At 48.8% G+C, this 20,129-nt stretch overlaps 1 protein-coding gene across 1 annotated transcript in view; it reads right to left on the reverse strand.

Moving 5' to 3' along the window:
- The window catches only part of NPR1 (natriuretic peptide receptor 1), a 62,348-nt gene that overhangs the window by 16,425 nt on the left and 25,794 nt on the right, over positions 1-20,129 (reverse strand). Inside the window, exons 3-11 of the mRNA XM_083591034.1 lie at positions 17,811-17,924; positions 16,270-16,405; positions 14,617-14,708; positions 13,108-13,243; positions 12,758-12,842; positions 11,357-11,477; positions 9,915-9,989; positions 8,547-8,624; positions 2,867-2,971 (exon numbers count right to left, since the gene is read on the reverse strand). Coding sequence (XP_083447160.1) covers positions 2,867-2,971; positions 8,547-8,624; positions 9,915-9,989; positions 11,357-11,477; positions 12,758-12,842; positions 13,108-13,243; positions 14,617-14,708; positions 16,270-16,405; positions 17,811-17,924 — 942 coding nt within the window. The remainder of the gene's footprint in view (positions 1-2,866; positions 2,972-8,546; positions 8,625-9,914; positions 9,990-11,356; positions 11,478-12,757; positions 12,843-13,107; positions 13,244-14,616; positions 14,709-16,269; positions 16,406-17,810; positions 17,925-20,129) is intronic.

The raw sequence follows: 20,129 nt of genomic DNA on the forward strand, positions 1-20,129 counted from the left end.
ACAATAATTTAGGGCATTTGAAAAGTTAAAACGGCAATAAAAACAGATTAAAACTCACATCAACGTTCTAAACACATATCGCTTGATTGTAAAGATTTTTTTTTTAAAAAATGAACATCTCAAAGTAGTACGGCCTGAGATCTAATTTCAATGTAAAGGAAGTCTTAAAATAATGGTGTTGTGTTTTTTTGATGTGTGTTTTTTTTAAAAAAACTCATTAATTACGCGTTGGTTGGAGGCTTAAAAAAAACCCCAACAACTGATTGTATTTGCTGGATTGATACTGATTACATCTGCTGGTTTGATTTTTATTCCTGTTGTGGGACAAAAACGCCAACAGTGCCAATTCCCGCTTCTCTTGCCAACAGAATCCTCCATCATCCCTGCCAGCGAGACGCATTTGGTTGCCACCTGGCAACACACAGCCAGAGCGATGCCCGAGGATTGAGGCTGGCTGGCACAGGAGGCTTGCAAAGCCAAAAACGTGGTTCCTTTTACTGCTCTAGGTGGCGGCCCTCATGCCAGCAGTGTGAGCAACGATGGCCAGTGAGCGCCAGACTCTCCTCAGGCCTACAAAATGGCCACCCTGTGGTCAAGGGAAAGACTAAGGGTAGTGTTTGTCTTACCCATTGCAGACCCACAAACACAAATAACTCAGGCCCAGTAATTTCACCAGACCTACTCAAGAGTATGTCCACCAAATCAACCAGCACCATCGATAATGAGGGCCTAGGCTCTCTCCAAGTCTACAAGATGGCTGCCCTCCATTTCCAGAACCAAAGTTAATGAAGGCTAAGCTTTCCTCAAGTCTACATGATGGGTTATCCGTAGCTGAGGGAACAGCCTACCATCTTCCATTGCCAGCACCATCGGTAATAAAGGATAGGAAGTGCAAGGCTTCCCTCAGGCCTACAAAATGGCCGCTCTTTTGCTGAGGGATTGGCCACATTATTAGCCTCCACTGCCAGCAGCATTAGTAATTAAGGCTGAGGGACACTAAGTTCTCCTCAGGCCTGCAAGATGGCTGCCCCATTGCCAAGCGAATGGCCAGACTGGTCTTCATTGGCAGCAGTAATAAGAAAAGCAAGTGCCTTGAGTGTGGGTTCAACTAAGCAACCCAGTGGTTTTCAACCAGTGTGCCGTGGCACCTAGGGGTGCCTTGAATGATGGTCAGGGGTGCCGTGGGCAACACTGGCCTCTGTCCCTCTTTCCTTCCCTCCCTCCTCTGATACCCCCTTGAGTCTCTGCGTCCCAAAGGCTTGTGCAGCTGTTTGTTGCAGCAGCCCTGGCTACAAGCTCCCCAGGCGAATGGTGCCTCTGGGGCTCATTGGGGGGGTGCTTCCCAGACCCCTGTGGGGCAGTGGCACCTCTCTTTGGGGCAGGGGGGCAGCTCAGAGACCAGGGGCGGCAGCTTCAGCTGCCCAGATGATTCCCAAGGAGAGGGGAGAGGAGAGGAGGTTGAGGGGACAGTCTCCAAGGGAAGGTGTTCAAAAAAGGGTGAGAGGCTGCCAGCTCGGCAGGCGAGAGATGGCATAACTGGGCTCCTGAGCCCCATAGGGGTGCTGTCGAAAGAATATAGTTGGTCAAGGAGCCGTGTACCCCCAAAAGTTGAAAACCTCTGAAGTAATAATAATTTATACCCTGCCCATCTGGCTGGGTTTCCCCAGCCACTCTGGGCGGCTTCCAACAAAATATTAAAATACAATGGTCTGCTAAACATTAAAAGCTTCCCTAAACAGGGCTGCTTTCAGATGTCTTCTATAAGTCTGAACAAAAAAAAAAATTTTCCCTTCCAGTAGCACCTTAAAGACTAACTAAGTTAGTTCTTGGTATGAGCTTTCGTGTGCATGCACACGAAAGCTCATACCAAGAACTAACTTAGTTGGTCTTTAAGGTGCTACTGGAAGGGAAAATTATTTTTGTGTGTTTTGACTATGGCAGACCAACACGGCTACCTATCTGTAACTGGTTCTATAAGTCTGGTAGACTTTTAGAAGACCCAGGTCTGGATTTAGGTGTGATGAGGCCCTAGGCTAATGAAGGCAATAGGGCCCTTTATATGTCCAGCTGTCCTTTGTCAACAACAAATTGTCGCTGTTTTTTGTGCTAAATATATGCTACATGGTAATTTATGGACCTAATAGGTATCTAAAGCCATTTGCACATGTTGCCATGCAACCAGTCCATGCACCCTATATGTAGAAAGGAACAAACCTGTGATATTTTAGGGAGCAGGCTAGCAGGCTGAAATATACTCAGAGTCGCAAAGTGATTTCATGCTTTTTATTCAGCTCATAGTGGTGAGGAGGAATGAATGAAAGTCCCCTCAAAGTATCTGCTTTATATACATTACTTACACAATGGGCTGCACATGATTGGCTAATTCCGGAATTCTACTGTAAGCCAATCAGGTTGTGGATTCACTTCTATCTGGAGCATGATTGGGTGGTTCCTGCCAACCAATCATACTGCTGCATTGTTCTAGGACCAATCAGACTGCTGCATTCTGAATCCTATTGTTCTAGGACCAATCAGACAGCTGCAGTTTGGATCCTATTCAACTCAATATATAACACAGGCGGGGCCTGTTACTTACATCACAGGAGCCTACACAACACAAAACACTGCTGCTGTATGTAGGTTTTATTTTATTTGTTTTTTATCTTATATTTTGGAAATGGACATCCAGGGTTTTTTTTCCTTTAAATTTTTTGGGGGGGCCCCAAGAGAGTGGGGCCCTAAGCTATAGCTTATTTAGCTTCTACGCAAATCCGGCACTGGCCTCACCTACCTATAAGGAGAGAAGCTGAACAGGGCAGGAGTTGTTAACATCCAGGCATGCTTTTTCGCCACAACTCTCACGTACCTGGAGACTGCCACGGGTGCAATACTCTGTCAAGATGCAGATGTTTGGGGGATCAATGCAGGCTCCGATAAAGCGCGTCAGGTGCTTGTTCTGAACATCCCGCATCTGGAAAGAACATGAAGGTGTGGTTAAAGTGCCCAAATCTTGCCAGGGACCCGAGCAACACATAAACACACACAGAGAGCCACTGCAGAAGCTACTTAACCCTAGCCAGAGGGTTAAAATTATACAGGCAATGACCGTTTTAGGCAGGTCTGATATGTGTGCGACTGCGCAGGCGTACATCGCGCTGAACCCGGAAATGACAAAAAAATGTCATCAAAAGGGGTGGAATGGGGTGCAGGCTTTTTCAATGGTGTTTCCAATATATGCAATTTCACTTAAATGTGTGGTGTCTCGGAACGTAAACCCCACATAAATGGGGAGTTGCCTGTATGAATAAAAGGAGAAGCACCACATTCTTCTGAAATCACTATTGACTGCTGCTATTGCAAATGCCCCAGTGTGAGGTGCATATCCCATGCTTTGGGGACTCGTTCATTCAAAATTATTGAGGTTTTTCTGCATTTTGACTGAAAGCAGAGGTTTTTGTAAAATCTCATATGGGAGCACCTTCATAATTTTAATACCCCTCTGGCTGGGTGAAGGCCAAGAACCTTTGGATGAAGCTCCTGAACGTTTAACTAGATCCAATGAGATGTCAAATAGAATCACAGATGTGGCAGTGCGCATTTTGACAGCATCCCTACAGAACCGTCTCTCTGTCCAGCATTAACAACCGAAGACTTATTTTCCCCACGACTTAACTCTGCAGGCAGCAGAGGAAAAATTAAATCCAGGAGATTTACTGACAGTGAGACCTATGATAAAGCACAATGTAATTTATTCAGGGACGGGAGGCAAAGCGAAGGATTTTGTGCCCCTGGGGTCCTTTCCATCTAGGATTTCCAGAACTGGTGCAAGCACATTCTGCTCTCCCCGCCAGACAAAAACCCACCAGAGAGCCAGTGTGGTTGGTACTGGACTATGACTTGGGAGACCAGGGTTCAAATTCTCCACTTGGCTACCAAGTTCAACCTTGGGCCAGTCACTGCCTCCCAGTCTAGCCTACCTCACCAGGTTGTTGTGAGGAGGGGGAGAACCATGTACACCAGCCAGGGCTCCTTGGAGGAAAAGGTGGGATACGATTGCAATAAACGAAGAAACAAACTAATTCCACAAGTTTAGCAACCCAGCGCAGGATTCCAGAAGGCATCATAAGCAAACAAACAAATGGGAGACTTCGCAAGGGAGTGTGACGTCCATCCGTTCCCCACAAATAAAATAATTGGTTGCTGCATGTGGAACCTCTCCTGGCACACATGCAACATGGTTTTAAAAATAGAAACTTTGGAGGAATCCATAAACAGGAGTCCACAGGAATTTTTCAGCAGGGGAGGTGGAATACAACACTGGAAGGGGGAGATCGGGCTACTTAAGTCTTTTTTATTTAAGGCAGCTGAGAATCTGGGGGTTTGGGGGTCATCATAGGGGTGGCAGGGAAAGGAATTCCCCCACTCAGCGGACACCCATGGGCATAAACGCCAAGAGGGGGAACTTGGGACGGAAACATCCCAATTCCACGAAGCAGGGAAAGCATCAGTTTGGGACGGAAGGAATTTGCGCCGTGGGGAGCTGAGCACATGACAGAGTGTGCGCATGTGATTGATGTGCGGACGCCTTGCCAGAAGGAAAGCATGCTTCCAGACACACACACACACACACACGTCAAAAGCAAGCAGGTTGCAAATATCTCTCTCTCGCCAGCTATTATCTTTGCTTGCTCAGATGCCCCTTTCGTGAGCCAAACCCCTTGTTTATCTTCTCCTTCGCACACACGTAAATTCCTGTTGCTTTAAGCTGCTCCGGCTCTTAATTAAGGAGGAGCAGATGGCCAGCTCTTTGCCGCTTCCTCGCTAATGAGTCATTAGCCCTCTGCGCTGCTGTAGCAGCACCCGGGTGCCACTCTGCACCGCTCTCTGCCTGCTCCCTATGCGCTTTCTCTCCCCGCTAATGAATCTGCCACCCGCCCCCCAAATACCCCAGCAGCTCAATGCCCCTTGCTGGTGCCCCACTAAATTCATAAAATCATAGAAGGGTAGAGTTGGAAGGGACCCCAGGTTTCATCTAGACCAACCCCCTGCAATGCAGGGGTCTCAACTAAGGCACCCATGACAGATGGCCATCCAAACGCTGCTTAAAAACCTCCAAGGAAGGAGGGACTGTTCCACTGTCAAACAGCTCTTACTGCTAGAAAGTTCTTCCTGATGTTTAGCCGGAATCTCCTTTCTCGTCACTTGAAGCCATGGGTTCGGGTCCTCCCCTCCATATCAGGAGAAAACAAGCTCCTCCATGTGACAGCCCTTAAGGTTGTTTGCCCTTAAGGCAGGGGTCAGCAAACTTTTTCAGCAGGGGGCCGGTCCACTGTCCCTCAGACCTTGTGGGGGACTGGACTATATTTTGGAAAAAAATAATAATGAACGAATTCCTATGCCCCACAAATAATCCAGAGAGGCATTTTAAATAAAAGCACACATTCTGCTCATGTAAAAACACCAGGCAGGCCCTACAATATCACCTAGAAATTCATTTTAAATAAAAGGACACATTCTAAAAACACACTGATTCTCAGACCGTCCACAGGCCGGATTTAGAAGGCGATTGGGCCGGATTCGGCCCCCGGGCCTTAGTTTGCCTACCCATGCCTTAAGGTATTTGAGGATGGCTAGGACATCTCCTCCTAGTCTCCTCTCTTCCAGGCTGAATATACACAAATTGCCTTGAAAGGAGAAAAACAACAACAAAGGACCCATCTGCATTTGTCCAACAACAAAGGGAGGCCCAAGGTTGAGAAAGGCTGGGCTAGAGTGTCGGACTGGGCAAGGGAGTGGCTAGAACCCCTCAGGTTGGTCCCAGGTAGGGAGCTCAATAAGAAACCAAGATTCCTACAAGAACATACCCATATATTAACTTGACTGCAGTAAAGTGAGCACAAGTTTAACACTTATACACAAACAGCTTAAAGGTAAAGGGTAAAGGGACCCCTGTCCATTAGGCCCAGTCGTGACCGACTCTGGGATTGCGCACTCATCTCACTCTATAGGCCGAGGGAGCCGGCGTACAGCTTCCGGGTCATGTGGCCAGCATGACTAAGCCACTTCTGGCGAACCAGAGCAGCGCATGGAAACGCCGTTTACCTTCCCGCCGGAGTGGTATCTATTTATCTACTTGCACTTTGATGTGCTTTCGAACTGCTAGGTTGGCAGGAGCAGGGACCGAGCAATGGGAGCTCACCCCATCGCAGGGATTCAAACTGCCGACCTTCTGATCGGCAAGTCCTAGGCTCTGTGGTTTAACCCACAGCGCCACCCGCATCCCTTACAAACAGCTTACATCAAGTTAATTGCATAACTAGATCCACCTTGGCCATTCCACGTCAGCCAGCCACGACATGACATATTCAGGTTCTAATCCAAACCCCAGTCGCGTAGCATGGGGTGGGGGGCCACGGACCCAGGCACAAAATTCTGAAGGGGCACAACCAGACGCCCGCACACAGGCGCTGGCTTCCACAGGGATCCCTACCCCGCTCTGGCAAAGGGGGCAGAGCAGCTCAGGCCCACAGTGAGTGGGTGTGTGTGGACAGGCAGGTGGAGCAAGGCAGCCCCACTTGGCTCCAGCGGAGGGGCGTTTCAGTGGCGGTGGTGGCTTGCCCACACCGGATGCCGGCAACCCACGATATGTCACTGCCAAACCCCCTTACAGGTCATCAGCTGGTACAATAAACTAACTTCAGGTCAGGACAGTCACAGCAAACAAAAGCAGATTACACAAAGGTTGATCTTTAAATTTAAACATGCAAATCTTTTATCACCCTTTTCTTTTCAATAGGCATAGTCACACATTAGCGAGGGCCTGTAATAATCAGGTTCAAGCTAACCGATGCTTAGCAAATATGAATGACTGTGTATCAAGCAACAGGATATATGCTCATACATTGAATTATCTGAAATATTAACAACCTCTAATGACTTTTTATTCCTAATCCTATTAGCTCCTTTGCTACCATTTGCGGTGCTTCTGCAGCAGACGCGGCATTAAATCAACAACTCTTTGCTCACCCTTGTGTTTGCAAAAGCAAATGTCCTTTGTCCTGAACAAGGTCAATCCATAGCTTTCATTACTTCTGTTATAAGCATCTATTATGCAAGGGGTTTTAGGGTAACCTTAGGGGAGCAGTTCCAAATAACAGGGGAGAAGCATTTTTTCCCTTCACACTAAGACCTGGAAGAGACCACCAGCGGCATAGCATGGGTTGCTGGAGACCGGGGCAGGCAAGCTGCTCACACTGCCAGAGTGACACCCCCCCCTCCGGAGCCCCACTGGCCCTTAAGACCCAAGTTTGAATCAAAGAACTGTAGAGTTGAGGGGGACCATAAGGGTCATCTAGTCCACCCCCCTGCAATGCACAAATCCTGCTCACAGCTGTCCCTGATTGGGCTCGAACCACCAACCTTCTGTTTAACAGCCAGACGTACGGACCCAATGCAACACTAGGGGCTGTTATTATTATTCATTATAACAGGTGTTATAAATTAATACAAGAACCTCAAACCTGGTGGTGGGCGGGGCCATGGCCCCAAAGTGGGAGGGGCTTGTCAGAAACCATAACACTCTTTGTCTCCTTGCCACCCCCTTTTCTGTCTCTCCGATACACCCCTTCACACACACACACACACACATACACACACACACACACACAGAGCATGGAAGGAAATGCACTTTCTGGAGGGCTGGTCTGGAGGACAAGAGGAGTCTCACGCTGTCCAGAGTTACAGGTTGCTGTATTTATAAAGGCACAAAGAGGAAATCATGGTTTTCATAAGAACATTAGGAGACCCTGCTGGATCAGGCCTTATAGCTTTGGAAGATAAGGGATTAAAAAAAGAAGATCTTATCACAATTTAGATAAATGTTAATACAGTGGTACTTTGGTTCTCAAACGCCTTGGTACTCAAACAACTTGGAACCCAAACACTGCAAACCCAGAAGTGTTCCAGAGTGTGAACTTTTTTCGGAAGTCGAACGTGCTCCGTTTTGAGCGTTACGCTGAAATCTGTCTGTTTTTGCTATTTATTTTGTGTTTTTGTTTTTGTGGCTCTTTTTGTTTTGTTTTTGTGACTGCATGGAACCCAATTCAGCTACTGACTGACTGATTGATTGTGTGACTGCAGCACATTGTTTATTGCTTTCATTTTATGGATAAGTGGTCTCGTTGCTGTTTTAGGGGTTGTTTTTAAAAGTCTGGAACGGATTAATCCATTTTGCATTACTTCCTATGGGAAAGCGCACCTTGGTTTTGGAACGCTTGGGTTTTGGAACGGACTGCCGGAACGGATTAAGTTTGAGAACCAAGGTACCACTGTAAAAGAGTATTGTGCACACCGTGTGGCTGTTTGCTTAGAGAACCTTGTTCAGCTGAAAAGGAATTGGTGCATGCACAAAATAATCGCAATAATCTTCCAGCTCCATCAGCAACCCCTCCCAATCCCAGAGGGACAGACACCACCCAGGCCCTCCACCACCAGCCGTTCCGGAGTCTTTGCCACACTCTCAAAGGGCATTCCAGCCAGTTGCTTACATGTTTCAGCTCGAAAAGCACCTTCCGCGTCAAATCGATCCGCTTCCTGTTTACATGTTTCACGGCCACGAGGTTCCCCTGAAACGAGACGCAGAAATCAGGGAGGAGGAGATGGAATCATGATGCTGAGGTTTCCAGAGAAAGAAGACAGGTCAGTTCAGCTGCTTTGCAAGGGAGCCTTCCGCCTACCCATCGACTCATCCACCTGGGCAAGCTCAATGGTTAACCTAAGAAAGATAAGCCTTTTGCAGAAGGCTAGTGGAGGCTCACCATAGTCTAGCATCCTGTTCTCACAGTGGCCATATGCCCCAAAGAACCTAGGGATCCAGGATCCAGATAGACTGCCTCTGAACCTGGAGGCTCCATTAAACAATAATATAATAATAATTTATTATTTATACCCCGCCCATCTGGCTGGGCTTCCCCAGCCACTCTGGGCGGCTTCCAAAAAAATTATTAAAATACCGTAATACACCAAACATTAAAAGCCTCCCTAAACAGGGCTGCCTTCAGATGTCTTCTAAAAGTCTGATAGTTATTCTTCTCTTTGACATCTGCTGGGAGGGTGTTCCACAGGGCAGGTGCCACTACCGAGAAGGCCCTCTGCCTGGTTCCCTGTAACTTGGCTTCTCGCAGTGAGGGAACCGCCAGAAGGCCCTCGGAGCTGGACCTCAGTGTCCGGGTAGAACGATGGGGGTGGAGACGCTCCTTCAGATATACTGGACCGAGGCCGTTTAAAGATGTCAGGAGAGCCTGGCTGCTAGATCAGTGTCCAGTATCCTTTTCTCACAGATGCCAACCAGATGCCCCAGGGTTTCAGCTACTGGAATTCAGAAGCCCTGCTGCCTCCAGCCGCCAAGGCAGACCACAGACATCGCGGCTAGTGGCCATTGATGACTTTATCTGCCACGAGAGGAGCAAGAGGCGCTATGGCAGGGGTCAGCAAACTTTTTCAGCAGGGGGCCAGTCCACTGAATCTCAGACTTTGTGGGGGGCCGGACTATATTTTTTTTGAGGGGAAATGAACGAATTCCTGTGCCCCACAAATAACCCAGAGACGCATTTTAAATAAAAGCACACATTCTGCTCATGTAAAAACACCAGGCAGACCCCACAAATAACCCAGAGATGCATTTTAAATAAAAGGACACATTCTACTCATGTAAAAACACGCTAATTCCTGGACCACCCATGGGCCGGATTTAGAAGGCGATTGGGCCGGATCCGGCCCCCGGGCCTTAGTTTGCCTACCCATGCGCTATGGGTTGGCCCAACCTGGTCCACGAGACCTGCAATGAACATCCCCACCCATAAACATCGGCGTGTCCAGTCTTCCAATAAGGACAGACTCTTCTTTCCATGGTTTACCTTATAATAAGCTGTCTTGGCATACACCTGGAACTGTCCCTCTGTGGTGAGAAGGGAGCCATAGTTCGAGCCTCTCTGAGGAAGGAAAGCAGAGAGGGAATGTCTGGTGGCAGAGCAAAAAAACCACACCAAAACACCTCTCCACCCACACCTCAGATCTTCATTTGCTGGACAATCGCAGCCTGAACACAGTTAAAACCTACAAATCTGCCCGTTTCAGGTGTGAGGATCCGAATTCCCAGAGTGGCTTATCCACCAACCCGTCTCTGCAGGGATCTTTGGGAGTTGCAGCTCTGCAAGGGGAATTAGGGGAGGGAGGTTCTCCTGATAACTCTCGGGACCTTTAACAAATGAGAGTTCCCAGAATCCTTTGGGGGAAACCATGATTGTTTAAAGTGGCGCCAAAGTTGTTTAAGCCGAGTGCAGAGCCTGCATGGTGCAGTGGTTAGTGCTGGAGGAAGACCTGGGAAAAGACCAGGGTTCACATCCCCAGTCAGTCATGAAGCTCTTGGGCCGGCCCCTCCCTCTCAGCCTAACCTGCCTCAAAGGGTTGTTGTGAGATGGGGAAGAGAACCACGAACGCTGCTTTGAACTCCTTGGAGGAAAAGGCGGGATATAAATGAAATGAATAATAATAATGTTATGTACTGAGTTGAATAGGATCCAAAAGGCAGCAGTCTGATTGGTCCTAGAACAATAGGATTCAGAATGCAGCAGTCTGATTGGTCCTAGAACAATGCAGCAGTATGATTGGTTGGCAGGAACCACCCAATCATGCTCCAGATAGAAGTGAATCCACAACTTGATTGGCTTACAGTAGAATTCCGGAATTAGCCAATCATGTGCAGCCCATTGTGTAAATAATGTATATAAAGCAGATACTTTGAGGGGACATTCATTCATTCCTCCTCACCACTATGAGCTGAATAAAGAGCATGAAATCACTTTGCGACTCTGAGTATATTTCTAATAATAATAATAATAATAATAATAATAATAATAATAATAATAATAATAATAATTATTATTATTATTATTTATTATTTATACCCCGCCCATCTGGCTGGGCTTCCCCAGCCCCACTCTGGGCGGCTTCCAAAAGAACACTAAAATACAATAACCTATTAAACATTAAAAGCTTCCCTAAACAGGGCTGCCTTCAGATGTCTTCTAAAAGTCTGGTAGTTGTTTTTCTCTTTGACATATACCGTATTTTTCCATGTATAAGACGCCCCCTATTTTTGGGGACTCCAAATTAAGAAAACACCCCCTCAGCACTACCCGTTTTAAACCTAATTTTCTGGTTAAAAAAACCTAGTCTTATACACAGAAAAATATGGTAAATAATATTGGTGAGAAACAAGAGGAAGCGGCTTCTGGAAGATGGACGGGACCTGGGGATAGCTCAGTCGGTAAAGCCTGAGTAGGGTTCGATGACTCACCAGGGAGAGAGTGAGTTTGCTCCCCATGCTGCGGAGGTTCTTCTCCAAGTTGCTGGACTGGACGTCCTCCCATTGCACCCGCCACAGCTCAGAGGCCAGCTCCTTCTCCAGCTTCAGTTTCCTGGGAGAGGAGGCGAGGGCAGCGGCAGAGGTCAGAGCTCACGGACTTCTGGCCTGGCAAGCTTCCCACCCACCCTGCTACCTCCTTCCTCTTTTATCACTACAAATGCACAATTGCAAATGTATCGCCTCACAAAACTGCGTTCTTTATCTGAGGTCCTGCTCCGTGGGCCCTCTCCCATGGTGGCGGCACAAGTAATAATAATAATAATAATAATTTATTATTTATACCCCGCCCATCTGGCTGGGTTTTCCCAGCCACTCTGGGCAGCTTCCAACAGAATATTAAAATCCAATAATCTATTAAACATTCAAAGCTTCCCTAAACAGGGCTGCCTTCAGGTGTCTTCTAAAAGAACAGGCCTTCTTGGTGGTGGCTCCCTGTTTAGGGAATGCTCTCCCCTCGGAAGCATGCCTGGTGCCATCACTATCTGTTTTAGGCACCAGGGGGGAATTCATATTCAACCAGATCTTAATTTTCTGCCGTGCAGTGGGCTTGCATCTTATAAAAGGTAAAGGGACCCCTGACCATTAGGTCCTGTTGTGGCCGATTCTGGGGTTGCGGCGTTCATCTTGCTCTATAGGCCAAGGGAGCCGGCATACAGCTTCTGAGTCATGTGGCCAGCATGACCAAGCCACTTCTGGAGAACCAGAGCAGCACACGGAAACACCGTTTACCTTCCCGCCAGAGTGGTACCTATTTATCTACTTGCACTTTGACGTGCTTTTGAACTGCTGGGTTGGCAGGAGCAGGGACCGAGCAACGGGAGCTCACCCCGTCGTGGGGATTCGAACCGCCGGCCTTCTGATAGGCAAGTCCTAGGCTCTGTGGTTTAACCCACAGCGCCACCCATGTCCTTGCATCTTATACACACACACAAATTCCTATGTACTGTATTAGGTTGGTTTATTCTTGTTTTCCATGTTCATTTTTTTGTAAGCTGCATTGTGTTCCATTTTTAGGAACCGCCTTACTTTTTATGTTTGCGAGTTGTCAGACACAGAGGACAAAACAAGTTAGAAGGGGAATAGGCACCAGGTGGCAACCATCTAAGTTCTACTTACACACACTGCAATTAACGGAGCTGAGTTAGCCACGTTAACTGATTTAAGTGGGTCTACTCTGAGTAGGACTAGCCCCCGAATACAACTCATTACTTTCCAGCAGGGCCTGTGTCAAGTAGCTGGCCAGCAAACAAACAGAAGGACACCGGGTCGAATCCAGCAGGGCCGTTCTTACTTTTGGCAGCACCTGTCCACAAACTCTGCCCAGCCACTCACCTGTACACAAAGAAAGCTGTGACAATGATGACGGACAGGACCAAGGTCATCGTGAGGGATAGGATCTCCAGCAGAGAAAAGGAGGCTGTAGCCAAGAGAAGGAAATGAAGGGAGAGGGAGGGACATTAGCCAGCTATTTCCCCTTAAAACTAGGGAGGAGAGCCTTTTCCTAAAGCCTGAGGGCCGGATATCTTCTTCTGAGCAGCCTTCCAAGGGCCACATGCTTGGCTTCTGAAAAACAGGGGGTCCTTAGCTAATTGGGAACCACTGGGTTAAGCCCAACTGGATCAGCCCCCAAGGTAACCCCACACAGCCAACAAAAGGGGTCTCCTTGGGATCCCCTCCAGTACCTTTTTGGCAGGCCGGGTTGGTGTTCTCGAAACCACAGAAGGGCACATCCTTTGGGATGCCGTTCCCTGGCCAGTGGATATCCTTTCCGGGAACCATCTTGATCTTCTTGGTGATCCCGTTGTAAGTGGCGACGATCTGTGGAAAGAAAGGGGTCGTGTGGGGTCGTGGAGAGAAGGGAGAAGAGAAGGAGATGGAGGCAGGGTACCATTTTCCCTCCTTGGTGAGGATGAGGAGCCCAAGGGCCACATTCCTTTCTGGGAATCATGTTGGGGGCCGCACAGCAGTGGTGGGGGAGGAGCCAGGAGTAAAAGTGGGCAGAGCCACAAATGTAACTTTTGCCTTTGGACAGTGGGCTGGTTTCTATGCACAAACACACAAGCACACACAAATACACAAGCACACACACACACACGTCATGAAGAGGTAGACTTCAAGGAGGAGTGGAAACCTTTTGCTGAATATCTGAAGAATTATTGTAAACATGTTAAAACGTACGTAGGTGTTATGTACTGAGTTGAATAGGATCCAAAATGCAGCAGTCTGATTGGTCCTAGAACAATAGGATTCAGAATGCAGCAGTCTGATTGGTCCACAGGAGCCACCCAATCCAGCTCCAGGTAGAAGTGAATCCGCAACCTGATTGGCCTACAGGAGAATCCCGGAACTAGCCAATCACGTGGGGCCCATTGTGTAAATAATGTATATAAAGCGGACAATCTGGGGGAACTTCCATTCCTCCTCACCACTATGAGCTGAATAAAGAGCATGAAATCCACTCTCGACTCTGAGTATATTTCAGTAGGATTTGAATGAATAACAGCAGTTGAATACTTGTTGGGGTACAGTGTGGAAAAGATAAAGCATAGAATATTTATAATATGCAGCAAATTTAGAAACTGCAGGGGAATCCATGGAGGGGTTGAGGGGAACTCAAACGTGAAATGGATGTATACTTGGAAGTATGTATCGTCTTGAAAACTTTTGAAATTTAGAAATAAACTTCAAAACAAACTCAAACACACAAACACACACAAACACACCTCTGCATTTTCTATCCAGGCAAGCAAAGGGCATGGTCAGAGTTGAAGGACAAATTCCAGAGAGGCAAAAGTACCCAAGGATGGACTGCACAAAGCAGGAATGATAAGGGACGCAGCCTCCAGAGTGGGGTTGGGGAAGAGTCCTGGGGGCCAAATAAAGAGGCTGCAGGGCCACATTCGTTCCCCATGATGGAGGACCCCTGCTCTATGGACGTGGGTTAAGGTCTTCAAGTCTGACAGCTTTGAAGAGCTTCTTCACACAGCATACCCCACCAGCGGAACTCACTGCCACAAGGGCATGGTGACAATCGCTGGTTTAAATGGCTCTGAAAAGGAGACGGGGGATTTCCGTGGCTGAGGGGTCTCATCACTGGCTCTTACCCATGATGCCCCCACGTTCAGGGAGGGGTCTACCTTTGAATACATGTTGTGGGGAGAACAGACAGACAAACAACAAAAGGAGCAAACCTCAAACTCCCCCTCCGTCGGGTTCATGTCCCAGAGGGAAAAATCCATCTCCCGGTCGCCACTCTCGTCGATCTTCAGGGTCCCTGTGACCCCTGCCGAAAGAAGGAAGGAGAGGGGAAAAAATAGCAATCCCACACTGGTCCTTGAGAAGAGGTGAACATATCTGCCACACAAATCTCAATGGGTCTACTCTGAGCACATCCTGATACATCCAACCTCTGTTCAAAAACCTTCACGTTTCTTCTGACTTGGTCTTTCTTTCGAAAGGAAAAGCATCACAACTGGACAGATGGGGCTTCCTGGCTATAGAAGGCAATGTGGTCGCACCCACGCCATACATTTATAAACTATGTAAGGTAAAGGTAAAGGGACCCCTGACCATTAGGTTCAGTCGTGGCCGACTCTGTGGTTGCGGCGCTCATCTCGCTTTATTGGCCAAGGGAGCCGGCGTACAGCTTCCAGGTCATGTGGCCAGGATGACTAAGCCGCTTCTGGCGAACCAGAGCAGTGCACAGAAACGCCGTTTACCTTCCCGCTGGAGCGGTACCTATTTATCTACTTGTACTTTTGACCTGCTTTCGTACTGCTAGGTTGGCAGGAGCAGGGACCGAGCAACGGGAGCTCACCCCGTTGCAGGGATTGAACCGCCAGCCTTCTGATTGGCAAGTCCTAGGCTCTGTAGTTTAACCCACAGCGCCACCCACGTCCCTAATCCATCTCTATGTAGCTTCCCACAAAGAATGTAGCTTCCCACAAAGAATGCTGGGAACTGTAGTTCCCCTCTCGCAAAGCCACAGTTTCCAGCACCCTACCAACTACAGCTCCCAGGATTCTTCCAGAGGAAGTAATGTGCTTTAAATGTATGAGGTTGTGTTTGACTATGTTCTACTCAGAGGAGACCCACTGAAATTAATGGCTCTACACAATAACATAAGGAGAGTCAGCTGGATCAGGGCAATGGCCCATCTAGTCCGGCCATCCTGTTCTCACAGCAGCCCACCCGATGCCTATAGGAAACCCTTGAGCAGGATTGGACCACAAGAGCCCTCTCAGAAACATCCCCGCCTCTGACCACGGATCTTCTCCATGGATTTCTCCAATCCTCTTTTAAAGCCATCCTGATTTGTGGCCATCCTCACCACATCTTGTGGCAGCGAGTTCCACAGCTCAGCTATGTGCTGCACTGAGATGGATTTTCTTTCACCCACCCTGAATCTTTAACAGGAGATGGCGGGGATTGAACCCACGACCCCTCTGCATGAGAAAAGGGAGTTCTACCGCTGAACTACAGTCCCTGACCAGCAACCATTTTTTTTGTGGCATAACAGTTTGAGTAGGGTTTCCTAAACTTGGGTCTCTGGCTGTTTTTGGACTACAATTCCCATCCTCCCTGATCCACTTGTCCTCCTAGCTAGGAATGATGGAAGCTGTAGTCCAACAACAGCTGGAGACCCAAGTTTAGACCAGGACCTGGGAGAGGCCAGGGTTCGAATCCCGACTCAGCCACGGAACTCACCTTGGGGGCAAGTCCCTTCCTCTCAGCCAAGCCTACCTCACAGGGTTGTTGGGAGGAGAAAAAAAGGGGGGAAACATTTAAAAGAAAAACAAAAAAAACCAACAGCACGAAACCTGGGAGGGATGAGAGGTACTGACCATAAAAAGTCCGGTTCTGCATCTGGCGGGTGGTCAAGGTGGCGTTGGAGAAGGATCCCTCCTGCTGCAGCATCTCACTGGCTGCTTGAGCGTAGAGCATCACCCCGTCGTGAAAGGCAGCAGCGATGAAGTTTTTCTGGAAAGCAAGAAGGCCAAGCCAGTTACATTTGCCTCTGCGCCACTCAGCCAGGGGGGAGGAACAGGGCGGGTGCCACCAGACCAGGAGGGAGTCCTTTCCGGCCACAGCGCCAACTTCAGAATGCCAACTCATCGGCGAGGTTAGAATCAATGGGGCACGTACCTCCGCTCACTGTGCGACTACGGCAGTTGGGTCAAAATGTTTGGGGAGTTCAGTTTATAACAAACAGGGTGCCGGCGTGGTTTATAACAATGGAGAGCCAGTAACGGTCTAGTGCCTGGGTAGGCAAACGAAGGCCCGGGGGGCAGGATCCGGCCCAATCGCCTTCTAAATCCAGCCCGCAGACGTTCTGGGAATCAATGTGTTTTTACATGAGTAGAATGTGTCCTTTTATTTAAAATGCATCTCTGGGTTATTTGTGGGGCATAGGAATTCATTCATTTCCCCCCCAAAAAGATATAGTCCGGCCTCCCACAAAGTCTGAGGGACAGTGGACCGGTCCCCTGCTGAAAAAGCTTGCTGAGCCCTGGCCTAGTGGTTAGAGTGCTGGTGTAGGACGTGGGAGGGAGCAGGGTGCGTAGCTCACGGGGCCTGGCCTACCTCACAGGGTTGTTATGAGGATAAAATGGGGAGGGGAGAACCATGCAGCTCAACTCGGAGACATTCCTTGGCTTGTTTACCCAGAGGTCAAACCTGTTTCCTACAACTTTGCTTCCCCTCTGAAGTTGAGAGTCACTGTTTCATCCCAGCCCGAGGGCCAAATCCCCTCCGGGGCAACTTTCTGGGGGCCACATGTCTTCGGCGTAAGAGGCAGAAGTGGGTGAGGGGGGAGGACAGTGCAGGTGGGTCAATGGGTGCGACCGTCACCTTTGTACGGAAATCTCTGAAATGTCCTTTTTCCACACAGAATGCAGTGTAGCGGAGAAGGAGAAGGGAATGACAGAGGACGAGATGGTTGGACAGTGTTCTCGAAGCTACAAACATGAGTTTGACCAAACTGTGGGAGGCAGTGGAAGACAGGAGTGCCTGGCATGCTCTGGTCCAGGGGGTCACGAAGAGTCGGACACGACTAAACGACTAAACAACAACAACAACTTCACAGGGCTGTTGCGAGGATGAAACGGGGAGGGGGAAAACACATACACCACCCCCTTGGAGGAAAAGGCAGAGCATTGATTTAAATAAATGAATAACAAAAACACGCACTGTTGAGAAATAATGGATTGCGCGTTGCCCTAAGTTGACGCTGTTAAATATTTCCAGTGAAGGCAATGATGCTTTGTTATGGAAAGGAGACAAAAGCAACAGAAGGCAGGCATTCCCAGCCAATAGGCCTCCCCCAGACCCTCTTTGACTCCTGTGGGGAGCCGGGAAGGCAAATCTACCAGCGCTGCTCCCTTACCAGCCCGTCTTCCATGGTGAAATTGAACTGCGCTTGAGCCCCTTCCTTGACCTCCTGCAGGAACGGCCTGTATTCCGGGTTGGTGGGCTCTGCGTACGTGATGATCATGACGGCCTAGCAGAGGGCGAGAGGGAGACGTGCGCTCAAAATCACTTGGAATCATCACGGAACAGTAGGGACCAACCCCTCCACAATGCAGGAATCCCAGCTAAGGAACCCCCCTGACTGTCGGCCACCCAACCTCTGTTTAATAACCTCCAGCGAAGGAGAGTCCGCCGCCATCTGTTCATCGTCAAACAGCTCTTGCCTTCAGAAAGTTCTCCCTAATGTTTAGCCGGAATCTCCTCTTGGAAGTTCGGAAGCAGGGGGCGATGGGAACAGCCCTCCCTCCGTGATTCACCCCCCAAAATCAGGTCCTTGAAGGTACACTGCTCCTGTCTATGGAGTTTCCACTTAGCTATTTTGCTTTATAGCAATTGAGAGACCTTCGTGAACATACCTTAAGCCCCTCGTTTTAAGAAACCAATCAGGGGTGGCAAAGCTGTGACCATCCAAGGTTGTGTCAAACTCAGTTATACTCAGAGTAGACCCCCTGAATTTCATGGGCCTAAGGTAGTCATAGAAGGGATGCGGGTGGCGCTGTGGGTTAAATCACAGAGCCTAGGACTTGCTGATCAGAAGGTCGACGGTTCGAATCCCCGCGACGGGGTGAGCTTCCGTTGCTCGGTCCCAGCGCCTGCCAACCTAGCAGTTCGAAAGCACGTCAAAGTGCAAGTAGATAAATAGGTACCGCTCCAGAGGGAAGGTAAACAGCATTTCTGTGCGCTGCTCTGGTTCACCAGAAGTGGCTTAGTCATGCTGGCCACATGACCCAGAAGCTGTACGCCGGCTCCCTCGGCCAAAAAAGCGAGATGAGTGCCACAATCCCAGAGTAAGCCACGACTGGACCTAATGGTCAGGGGTCTCTTTACCTTTTAAGGTAGTCATGGCTGTTAATTTAATTGGGTTTAACGCTGGATATAACAGTGGGATTCAAAAAACAAAGCTAGTTTGTATTAAGGATTTTCTTGTGTTGCAAAACAAATAAACAAGGGAAAATACATACAGTGTCTCCATTATTCCGCTCATAGAATCTTTTTCACGGTTTGTGAAAACCCTCTGTTTTTAAAGCCTTCTAAGCCAGAGGTGGAGAACCTGGGACCCAACAGCTGAAAGTGGCCCCCTAAGCCTCTCTCTCTCTCCTCGAACTCAGATCCTGCCTTTTGTGAGGGGGGGCGTGTGCGCAAATGTGTAGAAATTAACCCTACTGAACCACAGGTGAAATTTCCACCTGTTGCCCAGCTTACTTTCCCCGCTAGCCTTGCCCACCTCTGCCGTGCGGCCCTCGGAAGGTTCCCCAGACATAAATGCGGTCCTCAGATTGAAAACAAAGTTGTGTGTCTCCCAACCACCAATCTAAGCCAACAGGCATCGAGAGGCAATGAATCCTGCCCCTCTCCCCTCAGATATTCAGGCCGGCTCTCAGCTCCCTGGGCTATTAATAGCCTATAACTTGCCCGCTACTCCAGGGGAATTATCTTGCTTCCTTCCTCTCACGCCGGAGAAAAGCAAAGCCGGCCAGGTCTGGCCAAAGTCATCGCCCTTCCCCTCCACCCTAAACCACCCTCAGCGCCCCTCTCCACGGACGGGATCTTATGCGGGGAGGGAAACCAGTCCAAAAAGGCATGACAGGGACGCCAGGTGGGATTCGAACCCGGTACTCCAGGAGTTAAATGGGTGGGTGGGTGGCAGGAAGGAAGGAAGGAAGGAAGGAAGAATAAAGAATTTGCCGAGGCCCGAGAATACAATCCATCGCCTTCGTGCCCATAGGAAGTTGCCTCACGCAGACTGACCGTTGCTCCAGCTAGCGCAGGGTTACCTACACTGACTGGCAGCAGCTCACAGGGAGCCTTTCCCAGGCCTACTCTTACACACAAAGCAGGAGCTATAGTCGTTCCCCTGATTTAAGTAAGGTTCTAGTCATCATTGATCTGAATAAACGACTGGTTTCAAGCACTGCCTTAGACCGGCTGTAAGGCCCAAAGCCTGGCTTGCAAGATTCCTAGCCAGGCTTGACCAACCCGAAAACTTCATTCTGAGATGCAGATACACACAACTCTTTTTGGCAGGTTGAGAGGAGTTCCCTACCAGGACAGACTTCGCTCGCGTGCTCAAGACATCGAATCTATAAAACATATTTTGCTGCGCTGTGCGAAATACGAGCAAGCCAGGGCTGAACTGATATTACCCTTGCTGGTACTTTTCCCGGGAAAATCAGAG

Source organism: Podarcis filfolensis (genome assembly GCF_964270895.1).
Source record: "Podarcis filfolensis genome assembly, chromosome: 16".
Classification (NCBI taxonomy): Eukaryota; Metazoa; Chordata; class Lepidosauria; order Squamata; family Lacertidae; genus Podarcis; species Podarcis filfolensis.